General features: G+C 39.7%; 1 protein-coding gene across 3 annotated transcripts in view; it reads left to right on the plus strand.

Annotated features, from left to right (window-relative positions):
• The window catches only part of FBN1 (fibrillin 1), a 162,089-nt gene that overhangs the window by 116,029 nt on the left and 31,616 nt on the right, over positions 1-14,444 (plus strand). For all 3 annotated transcript variants that reach the window (XM_039359016.1, XM_039359017.1, XM_039359018.1), the window contains exons 36-46: positions 972-1,094; positions 1,692-1,814; positions 2,122-2,286; positions 2,889-2,957; positions 3,068-3,193; positions 4,379-4,501; positions 6,517-6,675; positions 8,089-8,160; positions 9,012-9,137; positions 11,106-11,228; positions 12,939-13,064. In XM_039359016.1, the coding sequence (XP_039214950.1) occupies positions 972-1,094; positions 1,692-1,814; positions 2,122-2,286; positions 2,889-2,957; positions 3,068-3,193; positions 4,379-4,501; positions 6,517-6,675; positions 8,089-8,160; positions 9,012-9,137; positions 11,106-11,228; positions 12,939-13,064 (1,335 nt within the window). The remainder of the gene's footprint in view (positions 1-971; positions 1,095-1,691; positions 1,815-2,121; positions 2,287-2,888; positions 2,958-3,067; positions 3,194-4,378; positions 4,502-6,516; positions 6,676-8,088; positions 8,161-9,011; positions 9,138-11,105; positions 11,229-12,938; positions 13,065-14,444) is intronic.

Consider the following 14,444-nt stretch of genomic DNA (forward strand, 5'->3'; position numbering starts at 1 on the left):
GATACTGTAATTGAGTATTACTTTTGGCATTGTTCATCTTCGTGGTTATGTTAATTTTGCATTTTAATTGCCAAGAATAATAGCATGACATAGATATATATATCAAGACATAATTCTTGTAAAAGCATGAAGGAAAAATGTTGTATGATATTGAGATAAACAGTTGGCCGTAAAGATCGATCCTTTTGTATGCTGCAACTCGTATCTGAACAAAAATATTTGGTCATGACCAAAAAGTGTATATTGGGCGGGTCTGCGAAAATGCAGAAGTAATTCTTAATTCTCAGTGTCTCCAACAAGGGAAATAAGTTGAGAGATTAGCACAACTGTTGCAGTTGGAAAGACTAAAGACACTCCCTGCTACTCCCATAGAGCATCAGTTAATTTCCTTTGGATTCTTTGGTTAAAACCCTTTCTCATAGAAAATTAAAGAAGATTAAAATCATAGCTGTTAGGGGCAAAAGTCAGTGGGAGAAAGGGAACGAGGCACCAGAGAAGAGAGGGCTGGACTTCGTAGTGACTAAATTTGTAGAGATTTGTAGTTAACCAAGAAGAAAATTCTGCACACATTTGCTTTTGTTTTTAACTGGATATCTAATTCGATGTTTCAGAGTCAGCAGGAAGCGTAGAATGAAAGATGCAGCGTTGCGTCATGGTGACCTAAGCCCACAGCCTTTCGCATATGTGTTATGACCGTGTTTCTCAACCATGACAACTTTCCCAGCCAGCAAGGCTGGCTGGAGAACTCTGGGAGTTGAAGTCCACCCCTCTTAAAGTTGCCAAGGTTGAAAAACCCTGTGTTATGATGTTGCCCACATGTGCACAAAGGAGGAAACCAATGCAGCTGCTTTTGTCATTTTCACAAAAGGAGAACGGTCCCAGATATGCTCGTGCCGTGATGACTTTCAATTCTTGCTTAGGTCAACATAAATTTAACCGTCTCCTATTTCTTCTCAACTGTCTCATTACAGATATTAATGAGTGCTCTCTTTCCAACATCTGCGTCTTTGGAACCTGTCAGAATCTTCCTGGCTTCTTCCGATGTCAATGTGAGACAGGATATGAGCTGGACAGAAGTGGCGGTAACTGCACAGGTAACTTAATAGTTTGGTCAATTTAATAACTGTCTTCACTTTGGTATAATCATTGCTCATATAAGCCACCAAAAACATGTTTCCACTGTTTCAGGAAAAATGACTGAGCAGCTAGAGTTGACTTTTTTCTCTCTCTTGTATTTAAATACATTTCAGAAACCTTAAACATTGTAGTTTGGAGCTTAGTAGGACTTTAGCTATTTAGCTAGTGAATTTGGCCAAACTGGGCATTGCCCAGAGGTTTCTTGGACACTTTCAGCTATTTCCCAAGTAAGCTTTCCTAGTTATTATTTTATTTTTTAAATATTTCTTATAGCCAACCAACTCCAATGTGTTTAAAGCTTTCTTAAAATCCATTTTTGTATTTTTGCCAATGGTATATTATTTTACATTCTTGACACTTTTTTTAATCCAAAGAAGGTAAAACTCACCAAGTATCAAATTAAGCTTGCTGTTCTAAAATCTCTACTATCCATAAAGTAGTTAAATTGAACATTCCCAAATGTGATCAGAATGTGAGTTAGCGTCCTTATTAAATGAGTACTAGAGTCTTTTGCTGACTTGTAGATTAATATTGCCTTTTTTTTCTCTGTGCAGATATCAATGAATGTGCAGATCCCACAACATGTATCAGTGGCACCTGCCACAACACTGCAGGCGGTTACACCTGTGAATGTCCACCAGATTTTGAGCTGAATCCAACTCGTGTTGGCTGTGTGGGTAAGTAATATGGTGGTAAGCTGCTCTAAATCTAGATGAATCAGTGGTCTACAAGTTTAACAAATAAGTAAATGATAGCAATATTTTGGGAACAGGCAATAAATACATGGTTTGGCTCTTGAAATAAAAACGTGTACCTGACAATTAGTAATTTAAAATGTTTGTCAGAAGCCTCTAATGAATTGAGCAATGCGTGAACAGGAACGTCAGAGAAGTGCCCGCCTCACGGCTTATATGGGGACTGTTCGTTTATTCTGTATTTTTATGGATTGATAACGTTTGAGCATCTGCTACTTTCCTTCTTTAGATACACGCTCTGGAGTCTGTTATTTGGAAATTAAACCTCGAGGTGATAATGGCGATACAGCTTGCAGTAATGAAATTGGCATTGGTGTTTCCAAGGCTTCTTGCTGTTGTTCTCTTGGTAAAGCTTGGGGCATCCCTTGTGAACAGTGTCCAGCTGTGAATTCAAGTAAGTGAGATGGAAACGGGCAAAATTAGAGCTGGTTTACGCTTTCAGCTGCTTGCTTTCTAAGAGACAGAATATAACTAGAATTACATGGAGATAGTTTATTTATAGAAGAACTAACAGGCGCAATAAATTCAGAAGCAAGGTGGTTCCAGTGGCTACAGGCTGATTGCACACTAAGGCTCTCTATAATAATCCAAACCACTAGCGGTTAAAGCAAATTGGCAGTAGATAAGAGTCAGTGGAATTCAAGGTAGCCTGGACTTAGATATTTTGTGGGCATGAAGGGGCTCAAGACTGATGACATGCTTGACCCCTCCCTCGGGCTCAGCCTGGTCATCTCCTATAAGGAAAAAAGATGTATTTGAAAATAAGAATGGGAATGGCAAATTTAATTTGGGAGCGTGAAGTGAATTGAACAGAAGCTGTGTATATCTCATGAATGTGTTATATAGGGCTAATACTTGTTTTCATTCATGGAATCTTCAGTTTGAAGGACTCAGGGTTGGAAGAAGCATACTGAAAGGAGAAAAATACTGTAGTGACCCTACTTTTTTTTTTCAAAGCAAAAATGTCATATTAATAATATTGGTTTCTCCTTTCAGCTGAATACAAGCAGTTATGTCCAGGAGGAGAAGGCTTTCGACCCAATCCCATTACAGTCATTTTGGAGGGTAATGTCCACTTGTGCTCTTTCTCTAGACATCATAATACTACATTGATTACTCTTAGCTAAGCTTTGTTGGTTTAACGTGTTAACAAGATGCTAATTTTATCTGGACAGATATTGATGAATGTCAAGAACTGCCTGGACTTTGTCAAGGAGGAAAGTGCATCAATTCATTTGGTAGCTTTCAGTGTCAGTGTCCCTCTGGATACCAATTGAATGAAGAGACACGAGTATGTGATGGTAAGAGAATCACAAATGTGTTGTTGTTTATTGGGGATTCTAGCAAATCCACTTCCAAAATTAGCTCTGGCCCCACTCACTTTCTTCTTGAGAAGTTATCAAGGGTGAACAACCAAGTCCACACATGTAGAGTTCAATTAGCTACTTTATTAGTCAATGTCTATTTCACAAGAATCTTCTCAGATTGGCAGTTTGTACCTGGCCAGACTTGATAAGGTTCAATGGTATTCAAGAGAGGTCGGACCTTGCCCTCTTGTGCCTATGTAAAAATTCCAGGCTAATTCTCTGCTTGACTCCTCCACTTGACTCAGCCAATTTCTCTCCAACAAAAGTGTAGCCATCAACACATAACACAGGTTCTACAGAGGGGTTACAAGCCCCTCTGTAAAGGAGGGGAAATAGCCTCCTTCAAAGAACACAATTGTTCTCCAAAATATATTAGAAGCATGCTAAACTATAGAAGCAGAATTAGTGTTAGTTAATTAAAAGTTGGTGTGAAATATCCACTGAACTTTACAAGCCTCTTCAATCATTCCTGCATATTTCTTTTCTTAATCTTTTCTGCTTTCTTCATCTATTACAGATTTTACACCTTTACACTTCCTTTATTTAGGATCTTATCCGTATAGTTTCTTTCTATACAATGGAACTCTTCTGTTAGTACTAGAAATGCTTTAAAGGTGAACGACAAATGATGATTATTATTCCCATTAATTTGGGAATATAGATTTATTAGCCCATTTTACCCATATGCAACTCACTTTAAGCCAGTGTTTCTCAACGTTGGCAATTTTAATACAGGTGGATTTCAACTTCTTAGAATTTTGAAAGTTGAAATCCACATGTTTTATAGTTGACAAGGTTGAGAAACCCTGCTTTAAACAGTAGCTTAAATCTTGAGGTATTCTAAACAAATCCCAGTCCAGATAGACTTTGATTTCAGTAGGTCCTAAACAACAGTGGCAAAATATCCAAACTCCTGTCTTACTTTTAATGCCAGAACTGGATTCAGCAGTAAAGTAACTAACAAAGATGTCTCTTAAGTATATGTCTCGGTAGTAAATGATTGTCAGCTAACATGGACTTGGACAAGAGACAGTCTTTAGCTACAACAAATCTTTCTCTCTTTCCCTCTTTCTTTCTCTGTTATCAGTCTAAACCACCAGCTTTGTGTTTTCCTTGCAGATGTTAATGAATGTGATATAGCTGGTATTTGTGGCCCTGGAACCTGCTACAACACCATTGGAAATTTCACTTGTATTTGTCCTCCAGATTATCTGCAAGTCAACGGTGGAAATAATTGTATGGGTAAGATTGCCTCCATTTATTTTTCCAAATTAATTTTTTTTTTTACTGTTTATATTTAATCCATTGAAAGGAGGGGGAAAAATCCTCTGAAACAAATCATGCTGATTCCCTAAGCACAGAGAGAGTCAGAGAAGATGGCTAGGTTTTTTTTTAATGTAAATGTAGCTCAGGTAGGGTCATGTTATCCAGCTGCTTACCCCCAAAGTAGTGAGAATGACTGAAAGTTGACTCCAGGTTTTATTATAAGGACTCTTGTATGTTGGAAATTTCTTTGGCATCATTTTTGTGCACATGCAAATCACCGGCTGCCCTGTTTGTGCATGTACAAAGATGCAAGCATTGCAGCTCCTGTGTTTTGCAAAGTCCGATTTGTGGAAATTGCATCTTATGTAACTCTGGAAAATCCTCGTGTTAAGGAAGCATAGTCAGGTAAAAAGAAGTTACTTCAAGACGCAAACTGTAGTGCACAACTTTGTTATTTCAGGATTTACCTTCCGATTCAGCGCATGGTATTTTAGCCTTACCCTTCTGCTTAATTTTTCTTTTTTCTTTTGAAATTCCAAACTCAAATGAACCCAACATGCATAAGCAAAGCTAAGCCAAAACCATGTGGCATCATCTTCCCATATTTTTCCAGAAGGATATGAAATTATAAATGGAGCAAGATTTTCAAGAAAGGGCTGACGGACACTAGCATGTGTTCTTCTGCCAAGGTTTTGAGGCCCCGAAGAACATGCTCCACATTTCATAATTAGGAAATCCAAATGACATTCGTAGGATTTTGGATGATTCTGCAAGCAACACTTTTTTCCATAGATGATGATGTAACTTTATAGTCACTATTAAATTTGCAGTCTGACAGTAGTGGAGACAGCTTCACTTAACAGAAAAACAAGTTAAAAAGAAGAGGTGACTTCTCACACAGGACTGACTCATAAAGCTATCTTGTTTGCTCTCTAAAGGAAGGCTCAACCAAGATTCTTGATGTTGGAAAAAAAAAATTGGAGTACAAATGGAAAACAAAACTGGAGTACAAATGGAGTAATTTTCTAAAAATAAAATAATTTTGCATATAACGTACCGAGATTAAACTAGCTGAAGTTATGGAAGAACATTACTCTGTGTGGGTTCTGTGTATTTGTTTGTGGAGTGGGGCGGGGAGAGGTTGCATAAATCAGCAGATTGTATCCCAATAGTTAGATTTTTCTGTGTTTCAAGCTTCACTTCTTCAGTATGTCTCTAGTCAACAACTGACTGAGGAGCCTAGTCTAAGACCGTTTGATGTCACAGTGACTTTGAGATGTTTTCTGTGCACTCATCAATCATTTTTTTAATATGCAAACTTTGATTCAAGACCATCCAGATAGACTATTTCATCCAGCTAATTCTTCTCTTCCTAATTGCATTTAGGGATGGTTGAATCTACCAAATTAGTTGGTTCTCAACTTATAATCTTAATGAGCCTGCTCATCATGGTTGTAAGACAGGACAGTCTTAAATCAGATCACCAACATGACCAACCCAATTTTTTGGAATGACCAGTAAATGAACAGTTCGGCTGTTAAACGAATCAATGGATCATTTGCTGAAAACCAGAAGTAAACGCTAATTTTTGGCAAGGCGGAAATGTGGTCCTGGAAATATGGGATGCTGCAAATGGCTGAAATGAGGATCAGTGCCTGACATGTGGTCATGTGACCCTGAATGGAACTTCAGAACCGCATCATAACCATATGTAAACGGAGAACTGCCTGTAATTTTTTTTCTCCTCTTCTTTATTAAATGAATTGGGAACACACATTCACACAAAAAATTTTTTAAGGTAGACATTTGCAGGTACAAAGTATGTTGCAAGCTTGAGACTTGTGAACTTCCTTCCTCTTAACCAATGAATTTTATTATGACTGGAGTTCATACGGAAGGAAGGAGGATAAGAGGCTTTGTGATGATTGATGATGATGATGGTGGTGGTGGTGGTGGTAGACTGCTGACATGCTTCTTCTCCCTTGTTGCAGATATGAGGAGAAGTCTCTGCTACAGGAACTACAATGCTGAAAATCAAACTTGTGATGGGGAGCTGCTTTTTAACATGACCAAAAAAATGTGTTGCTGTTCTTACAATATTGGACGAGCCTGGAACAGACCTTGTGAACAATGTCCCATCCCAAGCACTGGTTCGTACTGTGATTAAAGGGGGGGGGGACAAGAAAGAACATAGCTGCTATGCCCTTCCAACAGAATACCACTGTCCACTTTAGTAATTCATTTACCCAGTGCTTTTTTTGTAAGAAAAAAAGTGCCGGAACTCACATCTTGTTAATCTTTTTATTTACCTTTCACATGTAGTCAATCACTGTACACACACCCACACACGTCAGTTGTGTAACGAAACATAATGGTCATCGCCTGCAGTAAGCACTCAGCGCGCAACCACATGACCAAGCTGTGCCACAAGCCGAGCAGCTGAAGTACGCATGCATTGGACTCGACACGCAAGCAGCCCGCATGCACCATTTTAATGATTTTGCCGCCGACCTGCTACGCTCGACGGGGCGATTCAAGTTCATGTGAACCAAACATCAAATTTTCAAAAGTTACTTTTAAAACTTGGAAAATCTGTCAAAAAAAAAAGGTGCCGGAACTCCGTCCCAGTGAGTTCTATGACCAAAAAAAGCACTGCATTTATCAATCAAATTTATGTAGCAGGTTTTATACAGTGTGCATGGCTTCAATACGATTCTGAAGGCGATTGTACATATTGTGAACCTATAACTGATAGAATATTTGTAGCTCAGGGCTGAACTATGGGGCCCTTGTTGCTCTCGTAACATGGTGGTTTTCTTACGGACGTTTCATTACCAAAGTAAATAACATCCTCAGTTAATATGTAAGTAGTGTAAATAAACCTTATGGGCTACCAATGGATGGATGTAGATCAGAGATGCAAAGTTTGGGTTAAAAGAACCGTTGCAGTCGAAACCTTTCCAAACATATTTGGGATTCTGTGAATTGGTACTGATTGGCCCGCACTTCGTATGGTGCCACGGATTTACCAAGGCTAAACTTGTAATGGAAAAATCAATTCAGGTAGAAGGGATGAACATAACTCCTTATTGGCCTTTTTTTTAGTTTTTCCTAGAAAGTTGGAAGTTGTATTTGTTATGCTTCCTTTTGGGCTTATATCTGCTCACTGACCTTGCCTAGTGCTTGCAAAATCAGCACAGCCGCAGATGGTAGCCATATAACTAAAACAACTATTAGTGTCACTTGAATTGTTTCAATGCCATTAAAGAGTTGTTGTCTGTCCAACCAGGAGATCACTTGGTGATCTTGGACCCATCACTGAGGACCTACCCTATCCTATTGCCAATAGCCATATTGGTCTCTTCAAAAAAGATATTGACGAGCGGGAACCTAATCATGATTTTATTATATAAACATAAATAGATGCATCTAAGAAGTACATTAAACAATTCAATTCAATTCAATCAATCAAGTTGTCTGGAGAAGCAGAATTGTGATTTTATTTCTGTGGATTTTTTTTTTTATTATTCACGTGGAATTCTTCCTCTTTTTTATCATTTTAGATGAGTTTTCAAGTCTCTGTGGAAGTCAAAGGCCTGGTTACTTTATAGACATTTTTACAGGACTACCCGTTGGTGAGCTACATTCTATAACAAGTTTTATTTTTAATCCTTGTGGAGAGAAGGAAGGTATATTTTTGCCTTTTCTCAGGAAATTCTGAAGACTAAACAATGCAGGAGGACCCAGCCTTCGTGTGGATGGTTGCCAGCCTAGGCCAGCCCACCCCTTCTCCTTGTTGGGTCCTCATCGTTGGCCTCTACGATCCCCCGGCTTGGGATACAGGCAGTAGAAAGTTTGCAGGATGTTATAATCAACGTCAATAAACCCCTAGCATAGGTGGAAAGATTCTCAAATGGCTGACAATCTGCTGTGGGTTAGAAAAATGCTGGGCGTCTTTTCTTTTTAAAGCCCAGATTTTTATCTAACCTTTCACATCGGTTCCTGAGGGCATTGTGTTGGAGGCCAGGATGGGAAGGCTTTTTGTTTGTGTGCACTTTGACAGAGAGTGCATGGGGGGGAGGAAGCTTGAGAGGGAATATTTTTCACACAGTATAAGTGGGGAAATGGTTCACAAATCTCAACCCTAGTGGGAAAACGGAGGAATTCATGAGAACGAAGCCAACAATATTCTTAGACAGAATTTCTCTTCTCTTCTCTTCTCTTCTCTTCTCTTCTCTTCTCTTCTCCTCTCCTCTCCTCTCCTCTCCTCTCCTCTCCTCTCCTCTCCTCTCCTCTCCTCTTCATTCAAATGAGGAACAAACCAGACTAGTACGTGATAGAGGAGACAGAACTGTTAGCAATACATTCATCACTTAAGAGAAATATTTTGAGATTTATTTATTTTTTAAGAAAAGGATCGTCTGGGGGCATAATTAGGTAAAAGTATTGTTTTGAACATTTGTACCTCTGTTGTCTCTTGATGCAGATATTGATGAGTGTCGTGAGATCCCAGGTGTATGTGAGAATGGAATTTGCATAAACATGCCTGGGAGCTTCCGATGTGAATGTTCAGGTGGATTCTTTTACAATGACAAGCTACTGATCTGCGAAGGTAAGAAGCTTTGGCTCAGAATCACCTGCGGTAGGTAGAGATGGAAATAACACTGCTTTCCACCAAGGAGGCTGCATTCTCAAGAGAGTCTCATTTTGGGAAAGTGCGTATTTTGTGCTGTAGCACCCCATTTATCAATAAGTACAGGTGGTCCTCGACTCACGATGAAAATTGGGACCGGAATTTTGGTCGCTAAGTTGACGCAGTTGCTAAGCTAGCCATCATGGACCTGACTTTATGAGCATTTTTACCATGGTTATTAAATGAATCATGTAGTCATTAAATGAATTCAGCTTCCCCTGTTGACTTCAACTGTCTGGCGCTGGCTAGGAAGATCACCAATCATGATTACGTGACTGCAGGACACTGCAACTGTCATAAAGAGGGGCCAAGTGCCAAGCATGTACAGTTACAACCACATGGCTGTGGGGGTGCAGTGCCGGTCATAACATGGAAGAGCCATGGTGGCACAGTGGTTAGAGTTCAGTATTGCAAGCTAACTCTGCCCACTGCCAGGAGTTCGATCCTGACCGTCTCAAGGTTGACTCAGCCTTCCACCCTTTGGAGGTTGATAAAATGAGATCTCAGACTCTGACTCTGTAAACTGCTCAGAGAGGGCTGTAAAGCATTATAAAGCAGTATATAAATCTGAGTGCTATTGCTATTGCTAAAACAAGTTGCTTTCTGCAGCATGGTCATAACGTCAGTCTGTTGTTAAACTCCTCATAAGTCGAGGTGTAGCGGTATCTTAAGGCGAGAGCTTTTTGATTCTTCTGATCCTCTTTCAGAGTGGCTTGTTGGCCAAAGACGGGTGCTGCTCTCCATTTATCATATTATATGGAAGGAAAGCACACATGTTTATGACTAGAATATTGTGCAAAATATCACATTTATTCCCAGAGTCAGAGAATTCCATTACATCAGACATGTCAAACACAAGGCCCGGGGGCTGTATGCGGCCCGCGAAGTGGTTTCATGTGGCCCACGAAACCATCCTGGAAACAGTGAGGGAACAGCCCCTGCTGCCTTGGCCCCGGCCCAGGCCAGCCGGGAGCTAATGTACAATTTTGTGGTGGCCATCTTGGCACTTGCCCCAGTGGACCATGCCTTGGCACTTGCCCCGGTCCCACCCTCTTCTGCCGGAGACCTTCAGATCTGTCCCACTCCTGCCCAGGCCCCCACAGGCACCCTTGACGCAAATGATGTAGCACTGGCCACGCCCACCCAGTAGGCCACACCCGCTCCATCCACACCCACCCAGTAGGCCGCACCCCCCTTGGCCACACCCACCCAGCCCCCCAAGGGCAACCGCAATGCTGATGCGGCCCTCAGTGAAATTGAGTTTGACACCCCTGCATTACATCCTTGCTAATATTGCTGAGCTATATTTTGAATTCGGTTCATTGCAGTTCATTAAAATTCACCTTCTGGGGCTGTATGGTTGCAACATAAATTCTCCTTCAGGAGCTACGCAATATGTGTGTATGTATGTATGTATGGAATGGTATATAGGGTCTCCTGCTTGAGTATGGGGTTGGACTAGAAGACCTCCAAGATCCCTTCCAGCTCTATGCAGATTAATGTCTGCTTTAATTCAAATTCAAAGTCTTTCTTTTGAAATGAATCAGAAATACTGCACGGCCTTAATCTCTAATACCAATGACCAATTAAGATTTTTTGATTTAAAGTTAAACTATTGTATTTGTAAATTGATAAAGCTATAGCACAGGTTTAATAGTGATAGAAATTTAAAATAGAAATGAAATATTTAAATGTATTATGTTAACTGAGGGGAATAGAGAGGGGATAATGAAATTTATTGAGTTGTGTTGTTTATATATATTTTCACTTTTGAATGTTTGACCACCTAACCATCACGGTGGGTCTTGAATACTTTTTGTTTAAGAATGTTAAAAAACCAATAAAATGTCTTTAAAAAAAAAGATTTTTTTTAATTACTTCCAATAGATATAGATGAATGCCACAATGGACCAGTTTGTTCTCAAAATGCCGATTGCGTGAATACACCAGGAAGCTTCCGTTGTGATTGTAAACCTGGTTATCGATTTACATCTGTCGGTCGATGTGTTGGTAAGTACTAATGCTATTGTACAATATTGTAAATTAGTTAGTATGCCAATTGATTGCTGGAATAGGGATGCTTCTTTTAAGATGCACACAAGCACAAAAGCTGTATTAAAACTCAGTTTTTTTTTAAATGCAGTGCCATGTTATTTTGACCTTGAGTCTATAAATTGTTTTTTTTCCACTCACAAAGATGCCAAAGAAACTTTGCAATGTTTATATTTTCTTAGACTGAAAAATTCAGTCACAACTTAGCCAAAGAGAATGCAGTCTTTCCTCAGCATAACAGATGCCAGTGTTTTGTGTTTTTTTTTTTTTGCTAAGTGTAGAATACCCAGATTTAAACATGCACTTCATATAAACATACTGTAGCAATTTTTATCTCTGCAGCAATGTGAGCGGCTGATTTAAACCACCAGCCTCAAAGTGTTTCAGTACTATATATTTAAAAATTGATTTTCCCTATTTCTTTTAAAGGGCAAATTTAGTTTCACAGCTCTCTCTATCTCTGTGACTAAGTAACTAACAACAATTAAACATCAACCGAAAGCCATAACAATCATTAAAATTCCCCATAATTAAATTCAAATTAGAATTCATTGATCACCTATTCATAAGGAATTCTAATACTTCTATTATTTTTAACATGGTTAATCTTCAGTTTGATTCACACTCTGGGACTAGTAAAAACTTAACAGTTCGAGTCCTAACTAAGGACCTAAGTATTGTTAAGATGGCATCTGGGTATATAGGCAGTTCCGAATAGAGTGGGTTTTTTTTTTTTTTACAATGTCAGGATATTTAGGTCTAATAAGTTCAAAATTTCCATGTATCTAGGCAGCCCTTTGAGTACTGAGCTTCTATTATTATTGGTACAGCCATTGATTTTGCTCAGTTTCAATTTGCTGATCGTGGTATTTAGTTATTTTTTTCTAGCTGTTTCTCTTCAATTCGTGTATCATCTGATATTGCAATATCAATGAACCGGATTTTTTTCTTTTCCACAATAAGGATGTGAGGCGTGTTGTGGGCCACGTGTCTGTCTGGTATATATAGTAGTGGTAGTGTTTTTGTGGGCATTTTCTTAGCTGTATTTGAGAGAAGAGCACCTTTTCTTATAGATCTGCAATTTTTGCAGGAAAAGGGTATAGACGCAGAAATAGATGTTCACTTTGAGATTGAAAGATTTGGATTCTTTAGGGTGATTTAGCATCTTGTTAAAAATAATAATTGTGTAAACTTCTTCCCTGCAATAGGAACAGGAAGCTCCAGGTCAAAAGCTGATACAGCCAACAATGTACCTTAATATCTGTTGGCAGAGACTTTATTTCTCTGAATTTTGCTCAGGAAAGGAAAATAAAATGCAATATTGGCAGCTTGATAAGTGTGTCATTTTAAGTCACACTCGTACCGAAAGATACAATAGGTTGAACTTGTTTAGATTTTTACTCCATTGTACTGTTAAGATTGCATTAATTTTTCCTTATAATGCTTTAAGAGGAACTATTTACGTGCCAAATTCTTCTGCTTCAACTCGTCATCGTTTTCTCCAAAATTTAAAACTAATTTAGTGCTTTGTGTTCCTGTTAAGAAATAAATAAGTCAGGTTTTCATGTTTGGAAAGGTTGAAGAGGTATGCAAAGCTGTCCCCCCCCCTCCCCCCTGTAGTTCTCTTGCTGAAAAATTCTGAAATTTTTAAGCTTTCTATGATTTCAGATCGCAATGAGTGTGTAGAGATACCCAATATTTGTAGCCATGGCGATTGCATAGACCGTGAAGGAGGTTATACCTGCCGTTGCCACACAGGATTCAAAACCAATGAAGACGAAACTATGTGTTTGGGTATGTATGTATTTATATTTTTAGCCTTGCGAATAACAGAAAGGCAATGTTAATTGTGGGTCATTTTACAGAGGTAATGTGGGTATCTGTAGCTCCTAGCTGATTCTATTTAAATGAGTCTTTAGATTAGAGGAGGACAGCTATGGCAACTTTATGACTTGAGGACTTCAAATCCCAGAACATGGCTAGTTCAGGAATTCTGGGAATTGAAGTCCATAGGTCATAAGTCGCCATAGCTGCCCATCTCTGCTTGACAATCTAGGTCTGTCCCATGTCTTGAGTCAGAGTAGGTGATGGACTCCTTGTGTCGCGTTTTGATTTTTTGAACAGTTGTTAGTTTTTCCTAACTTCTCTTTCTGATTATTCTGATTCTTGGTTTTAAATCAGTTCTAAGCTGTTATGTTTTGTAAGTTATCAAGCTTGTAACAGATACATTCAAAAACAAAATAATCTTGTTCTTCCCCTGAGACCTTGCATATGCATCTTAGACCAGGGCTTTTCAACCTTTTCACCCATTGTACCACTTTTAGGATATGGCAACATCCGAGTACCACCAGTCGCCTAGCAAGGTGTCAAAAACTTGATGACCCCCCCAAAAAAGGAAAAAAGCGATAAAATACAGGTAGTCCTCGACTTACAACAGTTTGCTTAGTGACTGTTCGAAGTTACAATGGCACTGAAAAAGTGCCCCCCAAGCCACCGCCGAGCAAAACACCTGCCTGCCCACCCAGTGGCGCTCTTCCTCCTGTCCGAGGTTTTCATTGTTGTGAGCATTTCTGCTGAGGATTGGCAGCGGGTGTTTGGTTTTTATTCCCCCCGTCTGCTGGATGGTTGCAGCAGATTTTGGTTACTTCACATGACCCTGGGACACTGTGACCGTCATAAATACGAATCAGTTGCCAAGCATCTGAATGCAAATCACAAGACCCTGGAGATGCTGCAACATTCCAGCTGATTGGCGCTTCTTGTCTCAGCAGAAGTGCCAGGATCAACGCTGAGTTCCAGCTGGACCTTGGCGCAGATCCTGGCGCTTCCGCTGAGCCCTGACAGCCCTGCAGCTCCAGCCATCTCTCGCTCAGGCTTGTGCGGTGCTGCCACCTGTTCAGCTCATTCCCCTCCCCCACTACCCCTTTTCTAGGATGGTTGTGTACCACTTGCCAGGTGCCAATGTACCACAGGTGGTACCTGTACCACTGGTTGAAAAGCCCTGTCTTAGACAGAGGAAAGAATGGATAGTCATGTCCCAAAAAATCATGTCTGCAGAAGAATTACTAATGTTTTTCACGTTTCTTTCAGGACGGTGATTTCATAAATTTTAGACTTGGTCAGGTCCCTTCAACTCAGTTTTCATCTCCCGTTTGTAGCTTTCATTGTGAGGCA

Source organism: Crotalus tigris, unplaced genomic scaffold (assembly GCF_016545835.1).
Source record: "Crotalus tigris isolate CLP2741 ecotype Arizona unplaced genomic scaffold, ASM1654583v1 scf7180000019068.10715455, whole genome shotgun sequence".
Classification (NCBI taxonomy): domain Eukaryota; kingdom Metazoa; phylum Chordata; class Lepidosauria; order Squamata; family Viperidae; genus Crotalus; species Crotalus tigris.